Source organism: Agelaius tricolor, unplaced genomic scaffold (genome assembly GCF_023055355.1).
Source record: "Agelaius tricolor isolate 1412-34295 unplaced genomic scaffold, bAgeTri1.0.p SCAF_3, whole genome shotgun sequence".
Lineage (NCBI taxonomy): Eukaryota > Metazoa > Chordata > Aves > Passeriformes > Icteridae > Agelaius > Agelaius tricolor.
This window is the reverse complement of record NW_027269263.1, coordinates 47,211,705-47,236,181: the sequence shown is the minus strand read 5'-3', so window position 1 is coordinate 47,236,181 and position 24,477 is coordinate 47,211,705. Positions and strand designations below refer to the sequence as shown.

The window sequence follows — 24,477 nt, the reverse complement described above, 5'->3', positions numbered from 1 at the left end:
TAGAGTCTCAACTCTGTTTTTTTGATATTTGCATGATGCTGAAATCTTGAATTAAATCACACTGTATTTCTACACTGTAGAATGTTTTTCATGTCTACTGCAGTTCCATGAGCCTATGGGGCAAAGGAGCCCCAGATGCATTATTTAGAAATTATGCAGCTCCTCACATCACAGTCTATTTCATCCCCAAAACAGGCTGAGGAGTCATTGTTTCCCAAAGCCTAAGACCATCAAAGCTGTGTTTCTCCCACAGAGTGGTACAAAGATTAAGAACAAGAAGCTCCACATTTTTCAGATCAGTTCTGATTCAGATTCATCTCCAAGGTAAATTGTTCCACTTTAGTTCCTTGTTCAGGACAAAACCAGTTAATTAAACTGTTCATGTGAATAAAGACAAAAAAAAGTTAAAATGAAAGCTCATCTCACCAAGGTGGTTAGTTCCTTGATCAGGACAAACGCAGTTAATTAAACTGTTCATGTTAAATAAATTTAAAAATTAAAATGAAGGCCCATCTCACCACGGTGGCTCTTCATCTGAATTTTGCAATTATTTCCAGCACCTCTGTCAGATTCTGCACACAACTTACATTCCCACTACTGTGGCTTGCACAGAGTAACTAACTTCCTAAATCCACAGTGGGTATTGAAGGACTAAGTAAGATGTGCTATTGTGCTGCACAAGGAGCATAAGGAGTTGAAGAGTTTAATAAAGAGAGACAGGGATTAGTGGAAGGAAGAGCAAGAGCACCATTAGCTCATCTCCTCTCTCACCATCAATCAATTTACAAGTACAAAAACACAAAGGACACATAATGCATACATTTCTAGTAACAATTGATGAAGACAGGCTGGCTTGCCCTACTGGTACTCAGAGCCTGCTGCTGATGGCTATTAATAGTCAGCTGTTGCCATCAAAACAGGCATTAAAATAAAACTGGCATCTCCAAGAAACTGCATTTTAGTTACAGCTCTCCTTAGCCAGCCTAGAAAAGAAACATTGCTCAACAGGTTCTCATTAGATATCAGGTTTTAAACCAATGTTTATTCTAAGCCAATCGCTGAAAATAAATATTTAGTCAGCCTGGTTCAGGACCAATAGAGATGAGATGAATACTTCAGGTTAAATTCCAATTCTTTAAAAAATCCTATTTAAACAAGTTCAGATTAGGTTTGACTTCAACAGATTCTACATGATTTACAGCAACAGATAGGAAAAATTTAAAGTATATGGATTAAGGCTGATAATGTGTGAAAATCTGCAGCAATCTCAGGTTCTTCTGAGTGAATAAAAGTATATCAATATCTGTGTTCAACTGCAAAATACTAAAGAGCTGAAGGTTTCTTCAAGTGACCACCACTGATGCTGATCCTCTCCCTTTCAGAGGAAACAGACTGCCTGTCCAGCAAAATGCACCCTCACCATTGATAGAGTGTGATTAACAGAAGCATCAAACAATTTAAAGAGGACAGAGTAGGAAATATTGTTGGCAATTACAGGAACCTATTCTGGGAGAAAGCTGACCTCTGGCTGGCCAATTTTTAAGCAGAGGAATAGGGTTTAAATTTTAGTAGGCTGTAAGACTAAATGCAGACATGCATATTTATTTTATACAATGACACCATTATATGCAGAACTGCAAGATTTCTCAGAAGCTTGAAGGTGTTCACCCAAATGCTGCACTCATACAGTTGGAAGTATGTTCCAAATATCTATGTAATGCCTTACAGAAGTGTGCAAATGCAGTCAAGTTACATGGATCAAGTACACATTTTCTGTAAAGGCAGAATGAACTAGAAATACTCTTCAGATTAATTTAAACTCATTGACCTTTCACTGCCCAATAAATTCTTGCTTTAGGAAAAGCCACTGGGGAAAAAAAAAGGCCAACTCAATATTAATTTCATGATGCTTTTTTCTTTTACCCATTTTGACATCTAGTTTTTAAAATCTGCAGTCATTAAAATTAGCCTTATAATCTCAATGACATAGATCCCTCTGGCTCCTCAAAAATACACTGAACCATCAGGTAAAGGTCTGACACATTGAAAAAATGCAATTTAATTGACAAAGGAATTCTGATTTGGAGACTTCATGCATAGATCCATGCCTGAAGAGTGGAAGAGTTGTGGCACTCACTGGGATGAAAGTTATGATGACTGTAGTAGTTCCCTCAAGAAGATTTTCCTCTGGCAATTTTTCTGCAAATTTATTTCTCAGGAGAGCTGCTGGGGCAGCCTGGGGCAGTTACCTGAATGGTCATCTGAGGATTGCCTTGAGAAAGAGTATAAAACCAAACTGTAGTGATCTTTCTGAGATTGCCCTCTAGATTGCCCTCCTAAACAATCTTGCCTCCTGATGAAACAAACAAGAAAGATTTTCCTTATCTAACACTGGGAATGGCCATAAATGCAAACTTAGAATACCTTCCTTTATTGACCACACTGCTTAGCTCTCTGCTGATTGTAGTAGGTGTTCAGAGACACAGCTCACATGAAAAAAATTCTCTCAGGTGCCAATATTGCAGAGGAATCCCACACTACAAGACTGCCCAGCTTATGTCTATGTACAAGCTAAATGTCTAAGTTCCCTTTACACCTCACTGCAGAACACAGATGCTTGAAGAGCATAATTTATGCCATCCTAAAGTAGATGTCTCAAAACAGTGACATTAATTGCAATCAGAAATGGCTTGGTTCCCCTGGAGAATCTAAGTGAGACACTGAAGACAGACAGGAGATCTGTCACTGGAGGGCTCACACAGCCTTCCCATGGACAACACCACCTGTGTGCCTGGAGTATGCAGAACTGTCTGGGATGATGTTTGACCAAACTTAACCATGATACAGAGGAATGCGGCCATCAGCAAGGTTAAACTGTAACCAGGAAATTACAAAGTGACTTTTGGAACAAAGAAATAGTCAGCTTGGAAAATAACAGAAAAGGAGCAGGAAAAATTGCAGCAGCAGAGAGAAAGTGGAGGAGTAGAGAAAGCAGTGGTGGAGAAAGCAGGAGTCAAAACCTGGTCAGGCACTGCCACAAATCAGCCTTCTGGCACCACAGCTTCTGCCCAGACTTCAAGGAATACTGGGATGTAAGGATGGGCACAGGTCCTGCATGGGTGCATGTGAAATGGGCACCCACAGAGCAGGGGCCTCCACTTCTGCAAGCAGAGGTGCAGAAAGAAGGGAAAGCAGGACTGTGTCTAACCTGTGCTGCCTGTGAGATAGAGGCTGGATAAACATGGGGGAATGAGCAGATGCCACCAGAGCATCAGAGAGTATTTACAGAAGGATGTTTAGAAATGTGTGATGTTCAATGAAGTGCTTTAAGTGGCTGGTATAATGATTTATCTCTTCTGTCACTGAAATTGATAGAAGGTATATTATAATTACTGGATGCCAGTTATTGTATATCATCAGTTAGACACTTCTGGGTTTGATTAGACAATGTGAACTCCTACATTTTTTCCTTGTAACAGTAACTCCCATTTGGAGGCACAGATGAGCTCTGAACCTACCTCAAGGAGGTAGAAGAAAAGAGACCACTACTGAGTAATTCAATGCAATTTTGAGGTTTACATTTTGGCATTTAGAACATCCTACTTTACAGTGAATCAATTTTGAAAGACCTTACTGGTTCCTAGTAGTAGCCTTCAAAATGACATGGCAGACAAAGTTATCAGGATAGGAGTTGAAAGTAAGGTTTATGTCTGAGGAGTGAAAGCATGACCTCTGGTTTCCAGAAATTACTCTTTGAAGCAGCAAAGGGCATACTCTCCAGATTGTTCTGCTGTGCACGGGAGCTGTTGCACTCCTTCTGATCAGCTGGATCTTCAGGCTCTCAAGGTCTTACAGTAATTGCCCCTTCTTGAAAATGCTTGAATAAATTCAATGAATTGCTAAAACCTTTCAACATAGACTCTATTGTCTCAGTTCACTTTTGTACATTCATTATTCTTACTGAGTCTATCTTTGGTGAAATTTCTTCACCAGGTCCAAATAGTTTTGGGCGTAAGTAGTTGTTCATAGGTATAAAAATACTGGTTTACACACAAAAAATAATCTCCTTGATTATATGTATGGAAGTAGCGAGATATCTAACATGTCTGCAAGAATAAAAACTAATTCCACACAGAAGGCCAGGAAGAAGCATACTTAGCAATGCAGCAATTTCATATATTTTCTGCTAGCACAGGTGGACCTTTCTACTGACCAGAGTATATAAAAATAGTCAAAGGCCATGTAATGGGAGAAAAATGTACCCATGAATCAGGTACCAATGGTTCCAGAATAAAACACAGAGAAAACAGTTCAGTAATTTATCATAAGTTTATTGCATTAGCTTCAGGTAGATCTGTTTATTCCACTCCTGATTTATTGTTAGGATGTGCCCTTTCTCTTCAGTTCTAACATGGCACTTGATGAAAGGGAAAATCACATTAGTGTCCAACTATTTTTTACAGTAGATTTCCCAGTTCTGTATATATTTTTCATTACATATGATTTTTAAAAAGATGATATTTAATTATCCAGAAAAAAAATATTCAGAAAAAACTCCAACATCTTGCCCCTTAACACCTTGATAACTTAATTACGTGGAGAAGAAAAGGCTGAGAAAGGTTCCTTTTCTCTAAAACTCCTTGCTCCTAAGACTGTCCAAAAGCAAAAAGCCACTCATGAGCTTCAGCAACCATGAAATTAGGCTTTTTGACTGAGTCTGAACTAAGAAGGGTTTCCCATTTCAGCTCAGACTTATTAGTGGGAATGTAAAGGTGATTTACTAACAGTATTTCCCAGGTTGCTGTGAGGACCAAAAGTGTATCATCTTGACTGAGGGAAGCTGGAATTCAGAAAAAGGAAGAATGAGAAGAGTCAGGGTAGTAGGAGGCAGGTCTAGGAAAGCTGGAAGCCATAGAAGGGCATGCTTACAGAGCTGACTGGATTGAACAGCCAAGGCAAGAGGATATGTGAACTAGAAAAACACCAGAGAGCTAAGGGCCAGGATAATAGTGGAAAAACTTATGACATATCCACGTGTTGTACAGGACATTTAGTCTCAAGCTCTTACTTAGCTACATAGGGATGTTCAGAATGAGAAAAGCAGAAAAGAACACCAGAAAGAATTTTGTTTGTGCACTGCAGGACAGGTTGACATAGATGAAGAAGACAAAGAGGGAAGGACTTCTTATTCTTTCTTTTAAGACAATAATTAAGGATATGAAATCAAGTCATATTTGACTTTGCTTAAATTTTAAAGCAAACAAATACTCTTTCTCAATCGACACGTAAATAATCTGTACAGTATCATTGCTTGAAGACATTGCTAAGACCAAAAGCATTCATGAATTTAAAAATCTAGTAGAGAATTGCACGCATAAAAGCCCACTGGAGCTTATTAAACATCAAGAAATACATTCCACTTCCAGTTTTGTGTTCCTAACCCCACAGGTTACCAGAAATAAATATAGTCTGCCTAGGGACCACCACCAGTTTGTTTGTCCTGTTACAGAGTTTCATGATGCTCTCTTGACTGCCACAAATGGAGTGTGAGACTAAGCATGTCTTTGATTTCCCCAGTCCAGACTGACTTCCATTCTTACATCAGTGAAAAGAGAAATTATAGATACCATGAGGAAAGAAAACAGAGATGGCATTATATTATGTCCAGTCTACCAGAAAGAAGAGCATTACAGCATTCTACAGAACATAATAAGTGAATTTAATTTTAGTCCCAAGTAAACATGCAATGTAATTGATTAAGAATTAATGGTAATTTTTCTTTTGTGTTTGCTCCTGTAAGTGACAAGGCAGTGATATTAAATTTTAAAAAATTTAAAAAACAAACAAAAAAACCCCCCAAAAATGTAAAATAAAGGGAAAAAAATATCAAGCCTTTCTGCTGTTTGCAAGCATCTTGCTCTTTATCTATATGCATGTTTTCATTCTCTCTCACTTTAAATATGTGTGGGTGATACTTCAAGTAGTACCAAAGCTGGGCACTTGAGGGCAATCCTGTAACTTAATTTCCACCATGCTCGGCTCTAAGCCAGACTGCCACGTCATATTAAGAGATGGATTTCCTGTAAAGATGAGGGTCCAGTTTTATTTGCATGTGTGTTAAGTAGAAAAAAAAAAAATCTCTACTTAAGTTTCCAAATGCTTAATACACAAAGAGAGTTTCAGTTATAGTGATTCTCACCACAGCAAGCTTAACAGCAAACTGCTTTAATAAATTATACTGCACTTCACAACTGGAAAATTACTTAAGAACAGAGTTTCATCTGAGCACATCAAGGGTTATGCAAGAACACCAGTCAAGGAACTCAAGTCCAGGAGGCACCTGTCTATTTTGGATGAGCAAAAGGATGATGAGCCATAGCAGGGGCCACAGGAAGTTGCTGACAGTATAGAAGAGCCTCCCCTGATGATGCAGGATGTGGTACCTCTGTCTACAAAAGTGCATCCCTTCATAAAGCACTGGATCAGGTGGGGAAAGGTTAATGTCAGGGCAAAGGAAGAAGTTCACAGTATGTTAAGCCTTGAAATAATTGATCATAAATTACTGATTTGCACACTGGCTTTTACAAAAGAAATAATTATTAGGGGTCAGAATTCTTCTTAATGCACATACATAATGTCAATTAACACAAAAGGAATTATTGAATACATTGACAGAGACCCTTCCTTTAATTGGTACAATAGGCAAAATACAAAGCTTCTATTTTATTAATAATTTTCCAACACACAGATAAATAAGCAGTTTCCAATTCTCCTCAAAGAAATTGGGCTATTACACAAGCCTCATATCTAAACATCTGTGTGACAGAAAACCATTCTCTGCCTTGTATCTCTTGTGTCTTCCCATGCCGGGCCCAAATTTGGAGTCACACTTTTGTTACCCCTTGACTGCACACAAAATCCTCATGCCAGCTCAGGTTTTACCTTCTTTTGCTTTCTGAAATGAAATACTAAAATATGTATAATCCAGAGAAAATCTGGCAGCTGGCGAGCAAAACACACTTGAACTCTCCCTGAACTGCCATTTGACCAATGCTTATTCAAGAAATCATTCTGAAGTCATGCCACTATGACTATAAAAAGCAAATATGCATTGCAAAAAATAATTTACAATAGTTAACTAACAAAAAGGCGGTGGAGAATGCAGTATTCTTTTATGAAACTCCTGTTTTTTCTTTACACAGTTTCTCTCAATTATTGATATCATATAGCTACCCCACCTCCAGGGTTTTTTTAAATCTCTTTCATATATCCCACATTCTAGTAACTCCTAGCAACCATAAGGCATTGTTGTACATGGGAGATCAAATTTTAAACATACTTAACATACTGAATTTGTGATAGCATAACTAAGTTAACCACAAATGTGGATGAAATTCTCATTAAAACTGTTGTAATTATACTGGTACAAGAAAAAATTTCCTGACCAGAGGTTTACAGACACTGAGGAGATCTCTAAATTATGGTACAACATTACTGAAAGCAGATAATCAAATGGTTCTCATCGCTGCATTAAAAAAACGAAACAAAACAAAGCAAAACAGATCAAATGCTTGTTGATTTATGCTTGTTGAGTACCCAGTGAGTATTCAGTCAATCAGTGGAAAAACAGGTCTTGGAGATTCTATCTGTGTAGACTATTGACAGGATGAAGCCTCAAAACGTGGCAATTTCCATCCTGTACAATAGAGCTGGCAGAAACTTGAAGCTTAGGAGCTTTCAGGACCAGGCTCCTTGGCTGGTATAAGCATGCATTGCTCCAGTGGCTGCTTTGGAGAGATGACTCCTGGTTTTGTATGTCACACTGGAATGTGATGAAGGGCTCAATGAAGTTTTTGAGAAACTTGACAAAATCTCTTAACAAAGGATATCAATGGCTGAATTTGCCTTTTTCCAAGTATTTTCTGATGGGTGACCTGCCTGTTGCTCTGCATCAAGCACAGACTCTCTATATGATTTTTCTGGCAGTGCTTCCTAGCCACTCTATGAATTCCCAGTATCTCCCCTCTGGAAGCTCCCCACCCCCTTCCATGTTCTTTACAGGGCACACTGTGCTGAGAGGCAGCCTTACATGCCCCATTTTCCATCATTTTGTTAATTTGCATTTCAATGTCTACATCATTACAAATGTGCTTTCTTTCACAAGTGGTGCCTATCTTTTGTGTATTTTTCACAGTTTTGATGAGTTTGTCTGAAGCTATGGGAAGGCATAATGCCACAACAGCAGTAAACAGATTGGAACCACTGTAGATGCACTGCTACTTGCATCTATCATCTTTATTGCTTCTTCAGCTGCCAAAGTGCTCTGTAAATGGTGGCTGGAACTCTGTTCAGCAGACTTCACTCAGTGGGAATTGTTTTCCAAAGCCATATAACAATTACTAATGACTACTAGCCTTTAAAGTAGTCCCTACTTCAGCTGCAACAGTGATGCTGCTGTATATTGTGATATTTTAATAAAAATAAACCAAAACTGAATACCAGTGTTTGAAAGCAAGTGACCATTACTCTTCATAAATGTAAATGGAGGAAAATACATGCCAAAGTAATATATCTCCATGGGCTTCCATAGCTTAAGTGGGGGGTGGAAGAGAGAAGTAGATTCAGCTCACCTAATTTTGGCAATCCAGAATTTGGCATGTTCTCTAAGAATGTCATAGCCCATAGAAGGAAACAAACACTTTCACCAGGAAACTCATTCCAAAACTGGCGTCTAAATTAAGTGGGATGATTTGTTCTCTAGATGTATCTGTTTCTCCAATGACTAGAATTAGATAATGAGCTTAAACTAGGCACTCCACTTGTCAAGAGCTAAAATTGTAGAACCAAATGGCTGATACCATCAACAGTCCTGACAGTGATACCACAGTGATATCAGACTGATCCAAAGCCATGACCTGCTCCTACCCCAAAAGGCTACATTGGCAAAGCACACCCATCCTTTAACAGCTGCTGCAGGAGCTGATGTACGCAACCTCAAGAAATCACTGCCACATTGTGACCTTAATTCTTCAAAAGGGAAAAAGCAGCAGCACAACTATAGCTTCTTCATAAAGAGCTGATGTGTTACAAGCACAGTCCCTGCTAGAAGAAGAGAGGAATGGGAAGGCATATTTGCTGAGCAAGCAAGAGGTGGAGTGAGAGGGGTATCTCCATGCACTTGGAGATGTCCAGAATTAATCTAAGGCACATATGAAATATCCTTCTTCATAAAATTGAGACCATGGGGGAACCACCATGGTATACTTGTATACTTCCTTCCCCTTATTTAGAAGTGCCCTGACCCTCCTCTAGTCTGTTGTACTGCACCTAAAAAAGAAATCTAAACAAACTGTTTTAAATATTCAACTTCCCTTTTCACAACACTGTCAATATCCCAGCAAAAGTTGCTACTGCATGGCAGCACCCACACTGCTCTGCTTTAGAGAAAACTTTGACCTTGCAACTGCTGTCAAATGTGACCAATAAAAATGGGCTTGGACACCTGCAAATCCCAGGGCCCCAGTGCACGGGGCAATGCTTTTCTGCTTCATGAAGCAAACCCCTCTTGTTCTGAGAAATGAAAACTGCACATTAGAAGAATATTCACTGTAGGCTGTCGGCTGCTAATAAAGAAGGAATAAAAGACAAGAAAGATATTCTCTAGTTTTCTGTCTATGTACTTTGCCTGAAAGATGGAAAACTGAGGAAATTAAATGTTTTACCTTTATGGTAAAATGCTTCTTCTTGGGTGGATGCCAGACAGTGGTGGTTGAATGAATGAATGCCCGCAGAGGTGTTAAGGATGTCACAAGCACATATGCTTTGATAATTACAGAAAAGTCTTGAGCTTTAAGAACATCCTTGTGGTCTGATGTTGACACCTGATTCCTGGAAAGTAATAAAAAATATGCAGCATTAGACAGTTCTTTTGCAAATGAGCTATAAGAAAATAGTGAAATAGTGAAATTAGTGGAAATAGGAAATTAGCCCTTTTTCCCCCAAGTTAAGCAATACAGTAGGTTAAATCAAGGGGGCTGGAACAAAGCTTTACATCAAGTAATTTTAGTGATTTCAGCATTTTTAACTCTTAGTTTCCAAACACAGGAAGCAACTATATTTGGAGGGAGTGATGTTTAAGAGTACATATGGGTAACTGCATTGTGGGAATAATTAAGCACTACAAATCCAGGCTATTCAGAGTGAATGATTAAATCAAGATTAAATTAAACATTAAATAAATCCAAGCATGTTAAATAACAGAAATGCATAGTCAAGGTACCCTATTTAATGCTGATTTGTAGTGAATTCAGAAGAACATCCCAACCCAACCCTATGGAAAGACGGCACTATTGTTAACACTTTCATCTGTAATAAAGGGACAGAAACATGTGGTGCTGCATTCTTCCCCTAATGAAAGCCATATACAATCATTCCAAATATTATCAAAGACTAGGATACCTAGAAATAACCTACAACAAATCAGTTAAACCTAAGAATTCTGCAAGCAACTTTGTTTAAGTGACACAGCTCTCTAAAAACTGGCCTACAGCTTCCACAGTACACACAAAGAGAGTCTGCCATAGAAACAGAACAGGAAAGAAGCAAACCCAAGAAAAAAACCTGTTTTTTAAAAGCTCATTACATGGGGAAATCTGAGCTATACTTGTGCATATTCACAATGGTGTTATTAATCTGTCTGTTAAAATCTCTGAGCATCAATTTACCTCATAGAAAATTCAATGGGAAGATGACTATAGAAATTATGAGTCTCTAAGACTGATTACTGGTAAAAGACAAGGGGCTCTTCTTCCATTTCTGTGTAATTTTTGGCAATATGTGGCCTTTACAGACCTCAATTTTGTTATCTGTTAAGTAAGTCTAATAACATCTATCTTAAAGAGAAATTTTTCTCCCCTCTGCAGAATAGCAGATCCTCAGAACATAAAATTTGTGAAATAGTGTGATGTAGGAAACAGCACTTGATAACAGACAAATTATCAAGTACTTCTTGGTTCTTCACCTTAAGGGGGGATCTCTGTGCAAAGGACTACATATGTGTGTCTGTGATAGGGGCAAAGCAGGGATAGGAGCAGGAAACAGCTCAGCCACCATGAGACCTAAAGGTTCAGGGGGGTCTCTGGGTCTGTATTTATTTGTTGAGATGTTTCAATGCCTCAAAGACTCAGATGTTTATACCCAAAACATGTGCAAACTTGCCTAATACAGAAAGAAACATTCTGCAAGTATGAGATGCAATATATTCAAGTGCAGAACAAGAAACAGACATTCTGCAAGTATGAGATGCAATACATCCAAGTGTTCCATCTGCTGTGGTCTCCTCTTTTGCTGCATTCTGTGTCCTTGACTCCCAAATAACTGCATGCTGAAGCACTGGCAGTTTCTGCGGGTGGGTCATCATTAACTTACAGCTTTGTGCTCATGCTCTGCTTCCACCTGTGCTGCAGATGGGAGACACGTGCCTGCTCAGTGACTGCACTGCCCTGGGACACATTTCTTGTGCTGCTGGCCCTTGACAGTCCAGTCTGGCCAGAACAGTCTGGGGTCACAAGTGGGAGCTGCAGGTCTGAAAAAGTACCAAGGGGATGAGAAAGAAAGTCAGCAGAGCATTGAAAGCAGGGATGGTCTCCTGCTGCTAAGGATTAAATTATAAAACACAATAGAGAAAAGCTACCAACATCAGATGAAAATGTAAAATAACAAATGCTGAGACAATAAACATTTTTGGATCTGCTTCACCCCAACCAAGCACCCCCTTCCAGCTGCAAGCTGCAGGCTGAAAGGCTTAGCTGCCACTCCCACTTCAGAGGTGAGTGCAGCAATACTGCATACAAAAAGCATCCCCTTTTTCCTTCTTACAAAAACCTGAAATCCTTGATTTCCAAATATAGAATACCAAAACTTACTTCCTCATGGAGCACTAATTACGATTAATGGGGATAAGAAATTTCTTTGAATAAGGACCAAGGGACTTTGCTACTGTAATAACATAGCTCAATAAATAAGCTCATATTCTTGTTTCCGTGTTCACCACTAAGGCTACAATTTTCAGGTACTGAAACCTATAGGAGTCTTAGTTCTGCCCCCAAACACAGTGGGAGCAGGACTGATGTACCACAGTTCTCAAGCTTATTGAGGCATGTGACTATTAATAGTAATCAAAATATTGTGATGTGAGATCAGTCAAGGAGTGGCATGTATTTTCTGCTTTTACTGTGCTTGATATAAAGGCACAAAACCCTTATGTTGTGTCATTATTTCATGTAGGGTAGTATTCATTAATTCTAACACACCTCACATTTCAAGTTCTTAAGTAATGGTCAGGAAAAATCAAGCTGTTCAAATTATCCCCAAACCTTATTGCTTTTCTTTTCATTGACATACTGCATTGTGCTATGGTATGAATTTATTTGTAGAGCTTCTTTTCTAAAGCATGCACTCTCAACCTTGGTACATGAAATGAAAAATGAAACTGAAGTTGCGTTCCTGGTGATGAGCTGTAAACAGACATTTAAGGAAAAAAACTCTTCATCTATTCATTTTCCCAGAGAGCCTATTAAAATGACATTGTGATTGTCTGTATTTATTGGCTGTTCATCAGATCAGCTTGGCTCAACCTTCCAGTCTCAATTGGGATCTAGAATTAATCTGGTCCTCTGCCTTACATGCACCATTTAGCAGGATTAAAGAATAATCAAAACCAGGCAGTTATTTAATAAAGCACGTCATGCTCAAATTATATCCACACTGACATCTTTCTGTTGTGTTATGCATTACAACTGATTGGAACTTTGCAAGTGACCACCTGGCTTTTGATGGTACAGCGACAAAAGCAGACTGCTCTGCTTACTTGACTGTGTAGTGACTACAGGAGGAAGACAGTAAAATCCCACTAAGTAATTTATTTAGCAGACTTGTTTCTGAATATGTATAGGAACCAGAACTGCAAAATCAACTTGTATTTTTTCCATATCTGACTTGATGTAAAGACAAAAGGGCATTTTAGTATGGCAATTTCTACCCTGTAGGTAGACAATGGCATTTCAACATGGCAATTAGCAATGGTCCCATGTAACTACTCCTATGCATCACTTTACCATTTAAAAGAAAGTAAACATTTTACTGAAAATAAGAACATGGCAGAGAAGGGCTGTACAGGTCATTGCTCAATGAAAAGTGTCTTTTCCTTTTAAAAACATGTTTTTAATTGTGTTGCTGAAACAACAAGAAACAACTCACAAGACAGACATTGCAAATAATGAGATGAGGTTTCTGTACCTGTATTTATCCCTCTTAAATGAGAGTTTTAGCTGTTTCAGGGAAAGAAAAAAGATTACTTTGACATGAATTCATTTGTTACTATGCAGTGGACTGCAGTTTGCTGGAGCTGGATATACCAAATTAAAACAAGTGGGTACGGAGAGATGAAAAACAAAACTTTTCTTGAATTCTCAAACTACAGGGTAGAAGATCCTTAGCATTGCCCTAAAACATTGCAAAATGTCTCAACTTAAAAAAAAAAAAAAAAACAAAAATAAACTGCAACCAGCCCAAACCCCCCAAAAAACCCAAAAACCCCCCAAACCAGCAAAACCAATAATAATAAAAAACCAAAACAACAAAAACACAAACAAAAAAAATCAACTGCCATGTCTTAAGGAAAAGAAGGTTAAACAAATTTCAGGGTGCTGATGATTAGCATTGAAAACTAAAAAAGGGCAGTGTTCATAAATTATGCCTCTTTTATAGAGCATCCTGTTTGTATGGTGCCTTACATCCCTTTATTGGTTTTGTGTTGGCATTCCACATTACATGGGGGCTCTAAGAAGAAGGGAGACTATCACTAGGTGCTTACTCCTTTGAGATGACTCAGAGCATGTACACCATCAGGCAGAGTCAAGAGGGAGTGACAGTCCCTCACTTTGGTAAATCTACTCCTAGTAATCAATGAACACAATTACCATAATAATAAAGAGACATCAGTAGTGTTGAGCTGAGCACACTCAGCTGCATCAGTTCTCATGACAACTCTTCACCTGCTCCTGCACTCAAAAGCAGTAACAGTGTTTATTAGAGCTGTGTATTTGTTAATCAACTTTATCATCAATGAAAATTAGCCTGCAGTGCCTTTACTGTTTGCAGTAATTGCCATGTTTTTCCATCTTGAAATCACTCTACAAGCTGTTGTTAATTAAGCAGTCCTCTTGAAGTCAGTAAACAACATCAACATTTTATAATGAAAGAGGTGAAGCAGGCTCAGTGGTTGATATGTCAGGCACCTTGGAAAACCAAGTTAGAAAGAGTCCCAGCATCCTAATACTATTTCCAGACTACATCCCCTCTTTCAAAAATCCAAATCTTATTATTTGTAATTTGTAAATAGTAATTTTTGTAGCAGTCTAAAGATCAAAGAAAAAAAAATAAAAGAAGATTATTTTTCTTTTTACAGTGCCTATGCAGGAATGGAAATGTTACACAAAGTGCTGTTTTTCCTGAGGGGCAGCTGCAGGCTTTGCCACAAGTACTTGTTACTGCTGCCATTTTTGATGTTCAAGTGTAAAGCAAAGGACCTATGGCTGGATCTAGGATCTGCCTTCACTTTGAAAAAAACAGACTTTAATTTCCTTTAAATTTTGGCTTGAAGGTTTCTGATGCTGACATCTCTGGAATGGTACCATTGAAAATACCAACAACACCACTTTACCTCTTCCTAGAGTGTTCACCATGAGGCCATGCTGATGAGTAAGGAGGCCACTTCATGTTCTCACCTGAATTCACACAATAACCACAGCAGCAGGCACAACAGACCTGAGACATAAGAACAGTTGCATGGTACATGCAAAGAGAAGGTATAGAATCCACCAAAGCAAGTCAATACCTCTAGATCAAAAAAATGGAGCACCTCTTTGTCACACACACTGCTGGCAGACACTATTCTGTCAACTGCAATCTCTCAAGGTACAGCAGTCAAACAGATCAGTTGACAGTGACAACTGATACCTAAAGCAGCAGCCTCACTAACATCTAATGAGGCCTTTCAAGTTTTTTACACAGCTATGACTTCTTGCTCCTTCTCCCCCATCTTTGGCTCACAAGTTATTTACATGTCTTTGGCTCAGAGATCCAAAGTGTAACAAGAGATTCAACACATACACAATAAAGAATAGCTGATTTAAGAATTATGATGTGTGGCTGAGCAAAACGTTTACCAATAGCTAGAAGTACATTTGGACAAATTAAGTATTCCTGGAGCAAAGCCAGGCTGCAGCCACCTGGACTGGTTGTAAATGTAAAATGTAAACCTAAAACACTTAGGTTAACACAAACATCTGGTGATCTGCAAAGGCAAGGAACTCAGCAGGAGAATACTCTACTGGTTAAACTAAGTAATGATTGATTGAAAGAAAAGGAAACAGAAGATGAATGAGAACATGTCCTCTTCTTTATCTTTCCTTCTATAGTATCCTTTGATGTTACAAGGAAGGTTATGATGTGGGTTTTGAAATTAATTTCTTACTTTGTACAAGATCAAATAGACTATTTTTACGCACTTCAAACATGGAGCAAGGAATAATTAAGACTATTGTCTGTGAGAAATAGGTCATTTTGTTTCTCAAGAGCCCATCAACTGTCAGATCTGTTACAAACATTTCAGGAGCAATTAAGTCACCTTGGGTGCTCCTGGTTGTTTAATGAAGCACAAAGCTAGAGATGGAATGAAATGCAACTGAAGTGCTGTACTTTGTTCTGAGCCCAGCACATTGTTGATATCTTCCATAAAATGAAATTATAAACTCAGCACATTTGTACTTGCAAGTACAAATTGCTTTTCTTCTTATCAGGAAAAGCATTGCTTTAGAACCTTAAAGTACATTGATGCCTGAAACTGTACAGCAGCCTTTCCATCTGCCTTATGGATGTCTTCCTATATTTTCATAGTGGTAGTCTCTTTCTAGCAGGAGCATCAATTCTCTGACATGAAAAAAAAAAAAGGCACCTCATGACATTTGTCAGCAGTTTCTACAGTACAATATTCAGGAACTACTGATAACAGGTCCTCTCTGTCAGCCTTGCAGGTTTGCATTCCAATAGGGCACCTCAGTGAGCCAGAAGAACTCTACATTGCATTCTGTGCTGGGATCATCCAATTTCCTTATTAGTATGGGCTGCTGGAGCACAAAGAGCTTATCTGTGATACAGACCAGGCAACTTGTATTGCTGCAACCTGGTCTTCTTCTAGAATTTACAGCTGGGCAATATTCCAGCCTTTGTAGGTTGGAAAGGTGTGTTTAACAGCTGAAAAGATTGCTCCACATCAGGAGATGCCTAAAAAGCTTTCACAGATTCTTAGGCAGACTTCTGAGTTCTCCAGGACAAGGAATTTTGATCAAAATAAAACCTAGTAACCTTCGGCTCAATCGGGTACAGCAACCCACTCTAAGCTGCATAACTGTGAAAGCAATGAGCATTGAAAATGATCTTTTTTTCCCATTTTTCAGTGTTGATTTTAGAGGATGGATGATTTCACTTGAACTACTGCCACTACATGCCTTGAGACTTTTCACAGAAAGCAGATCTATTCCATTCAATTGCCTCCTGCTACCCATTTGATTTTTCGATTAAAAGATTGAAACAAAGACCAGTAATTTACTATGGCTTACACATTATGCCCTGAGGTTTCTAAAGAAAGAAAGAGAACCTTTAGCACTCAGTTTTATGACCTATGCATTCAGAAAAGTGTGGCTGTGAAACTCAAAGTAGATGATGAATATTTGAAGGAAACTAGAAACACTAGAGGCAATCCTGGCCCCCAGTGAAGTCCTGGAAAAATCTGCATTGAGCTCACTGGAATTTGGTTTCTTGCTTGAAACTTAATATGTGATGGTCTTGATATGCATTTTGAGCTTTATTTGTGATGTCAACATTGATGCAAGTCCAATATCCTGCCCACTGCTGACTACTGATTCAGCTGCCCTTAAGAGCTTTTCACATTAAAAAATGCAGTGATCCCACCCTCTGTAATACACTTAATCTCACAGCAACACACTCTGTATATTAAGGATGGAGAAATGTCAAACTACTTGTCATTTCTGGAAGTTTAAACTATCCTAAATAGGTTTAGTATTAAAAAACACAATTTTGTAGTAAAACAGATCTAGAGGTAAATTAATTTAAGCTGTGGGTTGAAATGCACTGAAATTCATTGTGAAGTTTCAGAATTAAAAAGATAAAATTATAATGGTGCTACATTTGTACAATGCTGTTTGTTTTTTCCTTTTAGAAACATCAGCAAATACTTCAGCTTCAGTTTAGATTAATCACTTATCGTGGTTTTGGCCTCTCTGTTTTGGCAGGTGCACAAAAAACAGTATTTACAGTATTAAGTATAGTGTTTGTGTCTTCATTCCTAAAGCATCCTAAGAGTTAAAGTTAGAGGCGTGGGGTTTTTTTCCAATATTTTTCAGAAGGGCTGCTTCTTCTGTGTGCACCCTTCAGACTAGACCTTAATTACACAGATAAGCTATAAAACTTTGGAAAAAGCAACTCAGTGTGAAAATGCTGGCTGAGTGTTGCATGATTAGAGTCACAATTCTGTACTAGTGACAGGATAGATTATGGAAGAGTATAGGCCAAGTAATTAACTTAATTTAGCTGCTTTACTTCTTTTCAAACTACTAATATTTGCTGTTACATTGCTGTTCTTATGTAGCTGAGATTTGACACTGCTGTAAAACCAATGAAATTCCTGCCCCACATAGTTTATAATCTAATTAACTGGAAAAAATCAGATGCTGGTTTTATTGGCCACTCTTGAGGCTCTTATTAACTTCAGTAGCAGAAAGGTAATAGGCACAAACCTGATCAAAACTGGTGTGCAATATCTGTAAGGGCCAAAAGAAATGCATCCCCCTATAAAAAAGTCAGGTTCCTGTCTCAGAGATGTTGTATTGTTACAACAGAAAATAAATTTGATCTATAACTTCTCTCTTCCACAGGTGGCTTCACTGAGTTTGCTTCCTACCCTTGGGTCATAACCTTTCATGTGAACTCCAGAGTAACCCAAGGGCACTGGGGATAGGCAGCAGGAGAAGAAAGCACAGGGTTAGCCCCAGACCATAAACACATCACAGAGTGGGATGTGTCACACAGCTGGACTATCTTGGCTCTCCCTCCCATACAATTTCATTTGGCTCATGCCTATCCCAAGACCTTCTGTGTGGTTAACGCTGCTGACCAGCCCAGAAAGAGATCATGGGAGCACGCAAGGCTGGCAGACACTCATAAAGTCTCTGCACAAGTGACACTAATAAACAGAAACACAGAAGGAAGGCATATGACAGAAGTATTACTTTAAAAAAGGATCAGTGATTTGCATGGGTAGAGAAGAAGCTATGCATGGCATGGGCTGGGCACTGGAAGTGATGAAATGAGACAAATGCTTACATGGAAAGACAGTGTGGATTCCTTAGGGAATGGGGAAATTAGGGAGGCAATGCTATAAGTAGTTCCACTACTTTCCAAGGCAAAACCTGTCAAACATAGTATTTGTTGTGCATGCATCAGGATGCCTTCCCTGTGTTCTATACTGAATCTGGGCAATTCTGCTCACATTGTGGACTTTAGTCCTCTCCATCTCTTGGCTGGGAGTAGTTCCAGGAGGCAGCCAAGCCCAGTTCTAAAGCCACATACAGTGGATTACCAGGTATGAATACCTGAAATCTGTTCAACAGTCATTCTCCAACCTCAGAGAGCTTCCAGATCTGGGTCATTTGCAGGAAGATTTAATTTCCAGATCTCTACAGCTACTGCAACTTTTGCTGACCTGAACAGTAAATGCCAGGAGCCTTCCTTGGTTCTCCAGTAGCTATACCAGAACCTTCTCAAGGCCTAAGTCGCATTTAATGAGCAGACATCAGGCACTTGAGTAAAAACTGGGCCAATTGCCCTGCAAAAGCAGAAGTTCAAACAATCCTCTCAGACTGCAGCAAATACTCTTCCACGTTGAATTCTAAGATCTGTTACTCTTCTAATGTCTCATCACAAATCCATTGCTACAAATGTCCACACACCCATCTTCCAGCAACCCTGCCTTCAATGGTAATCCAATTTATCCACACACAGCCTGGTTTTTTTTAACCTTTTTTCTCTTCTACTCTTCTTCCAGACTGATTTTCCTAACTTTTCTTTCTTCCCAGCTTCTTTCCCAAAAAGCAGTCATCACTGGCAAATGCATTATTTCCCCCCACCCCACAGAGATAGTAGCAATCTGAAATGTCAGACTGACAAGAACACTTTCTATTAAAGAGAAAGAGCAAAGAAACAAGCACTGGCCTGGTATTTTGTATAAATCATTTTCTTTCCTATACAACAGGGGTATGAGAATGGGCATGCTGTCTTAAATACGAAACCTAGAAGTTTAAGAGTTGCACAACAACAAATAAAATAGCATCAAAAAAACCCAAACCACTTTACCACTGCTTATCAACATCAACACTGTCAAAAGCCACAATAAATCCAGTATACTATTTTCTCAGCCTTGCTGCCTGATGTTTCTTTCTACAGCTTACTATGTCTTTAATTAGAGAACATTAATTCTTTGTGTTTTCACTTTTACAGGAAATTGCTTGGCTCCTCGAAGACTGACTAAATGACAGTAATAACAAACCAACTGATCCTCTTTAAGAGGAATTGCAGAGAAACCCTGTTGACTCAAACACAGAAGAGTGAAAGTACATAACTGATTTGAAAGGAACAAACTGTTCTGTGGGGGAAATACTGATGAGAATTGTTCTTTCTGTGAATAATTTTTAAATTAAGGATCAAAAAAATCCTGCAACTCCGCAGTTGTTGAAAAGAGAGATCTGTGGGAGAATGCAAGCAAAAGAAAGTGGAAAGAGCTGGCTTTATCAGATGAATGGAAGGGAAAGTCTCTGAAGTCTCACCTCTAGACTTGTTTGCTCTAACTTATGATTTTTTGTCCACTGAACCTGAAATCAAATTACTTACCCTTCTGATTATAATTTCACCTTTTATGGATGAGTTCCACTCATTCTAAAATTACAGGTTACATCCAGTGATACTGAATGGGATTAATTCATGGTTTGAAACCAAGGTCTGGTCTATACAGAGATGACTCCAGTGTGTACCACAGTCTAAATTCACATTCCTTCCAGGAGCTTTTGTGCAATTGTTTTATTTCCCTTCTTAAATATGTTATCCCAGAGGTGCTACCACCATGGGCTTGGCCTTGGCCAGCAGCAAATCCACCTTGAAGCTGACTGGCATTGGCTCTGCTGGACTTCAGGGAAGCTTCTGGCAGCTTCTCACAAAAGCCACTCCTGTGCACCCCCTGCTACCAAAAGCTTGCCATGTAAACTCAGTACAGGAGAAAACACTGAGTGGCTTAATAAAAGGGTCATATACAAAGTGGCTTGCACCATGTTTATGGGCAGCAGTGAAAATGCACATATTTTAAAGAGAAAGCTCTGTGTGTAGTAAGTACCTCTTTTGTTTGTGGTTTTGTGGTAGTAAAATCATAAAAACACTGCAATTGGCCTTTCTTCAAGCAGCAGGGTGAACCAATGTTTTTTGAAGGCAATCTGTTACAACGTGAGCAGGGCCTACCAATTTCTCTAGGCAGTGGTGAGACATAATTGGGTAGCAAATATCTGCAAAGACTAATTCAACACACCTATTTTAAATACATAATTTAAGATAAAAAGATGTAGCATTTGTAGGTATCTCTCTCTCCACTGACTTAAATGGAAGACTAGAATACTGCTTTCAGAAGATACATACTCCTAAATGGCTAAATGAGATGCAATGAATCCTTTCCCTCTGTGTTAAATTTAGCATGTATATAAAAAAGGGGAAAAGATAAGGAAGTTTAAGTAGACCTAATACAGTGCACAACAGCTTTTTTTCCAGTTTCTATTCAAACATGGATTTTACCCATGGTAAATTAGAATTCTTTGGAAATTTGCCCATAACCTTTAAACTTTTCTGGTTGATGATCTTAATACACAATAAAGGCTTTTTATCAGTAAATTATGTCTGGACAGGAACCAAGCTCTCACTCCTTCTCCTTCTCCATGCCACAACATTTTTGTAAAGCTGAACAAACATATTACACAAAACCCAGGGCACAGAAGTGTAAATACCAGTACACTATATTAACACAAAACAGTCCTAAAATAAGACACATAGCCAAATTATTTCTGCAATATGCAACAGCTGAAAAAAACACAATGTCTTTACCTGGAAAGATACTGTATAATTGTAATCTATATTTAAGTGTGTTTAAAGTGGATTATCAGTCTTTTATTTTTTCCCTCTATGCATTCATGACTAAAAATAAAATAGAATTGTAAGCTGACAGTCTCATTTCAAAAACTTCCCATGACAACTATTAAAAGATCATCATCACATAAGCATATTTGAAGAAATCAGATTACCTGAAAAGGCGTTTGCTATCTGGCATAATCCCTCTTTTCTGCAAAGAAAATGCTGGATTTCTGGAAGTAGGTTTACCTGTATGTAAAAAGAGAAGCTTTAATGATTTAATTAAAAAAGAGGGGTTTTTTTCTTCAATGGAAGATGCCTTCAATGGGTTTGTGTTTAATTTATCAGAGACACCTCATGTGCAAAACTCCCATCAGTGTCAAGAGGAAATGATGAATTTGCCCTCCCTGCGATGTTGCGATAATGAAGTTAAGGTGTGGACTCTTCCTCCGTGTTCATAGCAATGCAAAATTTTAGGCCTATATCTCTGCCTCTGGCTGCTGAGTGTTGACCCTTCCCTGTCCCCTTTTCAGTCTCTGCAGCTTTTCTGTTCTGTGCAGTTACCATCCACTGTCTCTCCCTGCCTGGAAACACCCTATGCCTCTGGAATTGCTGTGCTTGGGATCAGTAGTAGTCTAATGTAGCTACATCACAGCCAGGCTCTGCAGCAAAACACTGTGCTGCACTTTGGTATGGACATGCCAGCAGCAAGTAATGTTAATTCAATATTTAAAGTTTTCCAGAGGAATGGGTCATCTGGTTTAAGTCCCTGCTCTGCTGCAGACTTCCTGAGAGAACCTGGACAATTCCTTTGATCACCTTGTGTCTCAGTTATTAATGTGTGACACATCTGGACATTGCAGCATGCTGTCAGGATTATTATAGTGCACAGCATTCGAGGCTTAGATATGGTAATATAGGCAGAATGAGAAAAAAGCAGTTTGCAGAAGCCTGGGGTGCTTTATTATCTGAGCATATTCAAAGCATGTATATTTCTAGCAAACTATAATTGCCATAAAAAATTCACTTTGCATACACTTTGATATGCATCCTGTCCCAGGGAACCCAAGTGTACATGCTCAAAGCTCTGACTTCTGTGGACATCAGTGAATTTTTTTATCACCAGAGGCACCTTTTAAAAGCAGCTCCATTTCTCTCAGACCCTCAAGCTGGAGTGAATAATTTAGAGTTTTGCCATTATTATTATTTTAAGTACTTTTACTTAATATATGAGTCAAACTATATCTGTGGCTTGGTCACATTTTATCAAAGATTTCAGTTTATATCAAACATATTTTTATCAACAGGTTAGGTGTTCACATAGAAATGACATATTTAAGTAACCTAAACTGTGGCCACAACATGCACAAGTGAGAAAAAAACCAAAAACCAATCCTGAAAATACCAAGATAATTGGTACTACTGTTGCTTTGGACCATGAGGAAGAAGGTTGCAGTGCCAGAGCAAAGAACTCCCTTGAAGGCCTTGGTCCAGATTTCACATTATCAATTGTAGGAGCACTGTCACTGTTTGGAGAAGTGCCTAAATTATGTTTACAAAGGAGGAATTACATTAGGTGAAACTCAGTAGTGATATAAGATATGAAGCCTAAATTCATCCATCTCTACCATCTGTCTATACTCTCATTCTGAAATATTGCATGCATTTTCTAATTGTTTCTCACCATTTCTAAATTCTCTTTTCCAATAGGGAAAATTCCTTAAATAATTTCCCTTGCAGATACTTTTGCAGCCAGACATGCAGGTTGAGGGTGGCCAAGAATGCAAGAGTTCAAGCTAAAGAAGAGAAAGGGAAACTTGACACTGAGTTGTAACAATTTTCAGTATTTACACTGAAATACTTACAACCAAACTATCCTACTATGTTCAAAGGAGAAGTTGCTTTTGATAACTGGGTGTGATATAAAGAATGAAATGTTGGTACCTGACAAGTATTTCTCAGTAAATAGAAAACATGAAAAAACTTAATTTTTGCTAAAACATGTCGCTGCAGTATAAAATAAACATTTGATACTTCTCTTTTTATGAGTGAGGGCTGAAAATCTGGGCCATCCTGTCCTTACAGTCCCACAAAGGATAACATAATAATCTCATACCTTCTGGAAAAGCTCTAGATTATGCAAATCTTCTGTTTGAAAGCAGCCAGTGCCACCATTTTTTCTGGAAGATAAGCAGATGAAAAGATCCCAAGGGTTCATACCACCTATCCAGAAAGAAAAGAAGCACTTTGAGAAAGAAAATATCATGCAATTCTTATTTGCATAAAAAATAGAGTGATATTCTGAAGAACAGCAAACTGTTGGAGAGTTAATTACATGAGCAGCTACAGGTGGCAGAAGGATAAAAGACATATTTGCTACCACAGTTCAAGATTTGGAATTATATTTAGATGTTTCACAGTGGGCATTCCCTGTTATATCTGCCTACTGATGTCCAAACCCTGCTGCTTGACCTGTTTAACATTCAGAAATTACAGAAATTAAAAAGTTTGGTAACATGATGCTGCTTTATTTTCTTCTTTTTTTTTTTTTTTAACTCCTCAACATGCATGCTTATAACACATATCCAGTACATGCAATGTGAGCTTCTGAGGGGGTCTCTTTAATGGCAAGTAAATTTTACAGGAAGTATTACTCTTCAAGCCATTGCAAACAGCAGGAATTTTGGTGTAGTGGATTCCTAAATATTAGACACCAGACTGCCAGAGCTAGAACTGGTGTACAAGTGGGAATTAGATTGCTAGCTTCCGAGCTAATCTGATGCTTCCTTCCTGGGGCAAAGCTGACCTGAAGATACAAATAGGCCTTGAACTTGCTCATATCTCAGCATGTGATACGGTGTAGAAATGCCACTGTTGCTTCAAATAATCTTGGTCACATGGTCATTTGTTTTCTTCTGCATACAGCCTTTGTTATCTGGACCAGTTAGAGGTGGTGGAGCTCACAACAGAATTATTACATCTGTTGAGGACACTATGAATATGTTCAATAAAGGGTAAATTATTTCATTGACAGGAAGACAATCAGTAATAATGAACTTCCAAACAGAAAGGGCAGTCAGCAAAGCAGTACAGCATCCAAGGGCACAGAATCAGGTCACAAAGCTCTCTGGAAAATAGCTATTTCAGGGACTGGTTGGCTCTTTTCCCCAGAGTTGG

General features: G+C 38.6%; 1 protein-coding gene across 1 annotated transcript in view; it reads right to left on the bottom strand.

Annotated features, from left to right (window-relative positions):
- Positions 1 to 24,477, bottom strand: part of CPED1 (cadherin like and PC-esterase domain containing 1) — a 143,770-nt gene that overhangs the window by 85,986 nt on the left and 33,307 nt on the right. The window contains exons 4-7 of the mRNA XM_071423728.1: positions 23,417 to 23,523; positions 21,474 to 21,549; positions 11,428 to 11,584; positions 9,723 to 9,888 (exon numbers count right to left, since the gene is read on the bottom strand). Coding sequence (XP_071279829.1) covers positions 9,723 to 9,888; positions 11,428 to 11,584; positions 21,474 to 21,549; positions 23,417 to 23,523 — 506 coding nt within the window. The remainder of the gene's footprint in view (positions 1 to 9,722; positions 9,889 to 11,427; positions 11,585 to 21,473; positions 21,550 to 23,416; positions 23,524 to 24,477) is intronic.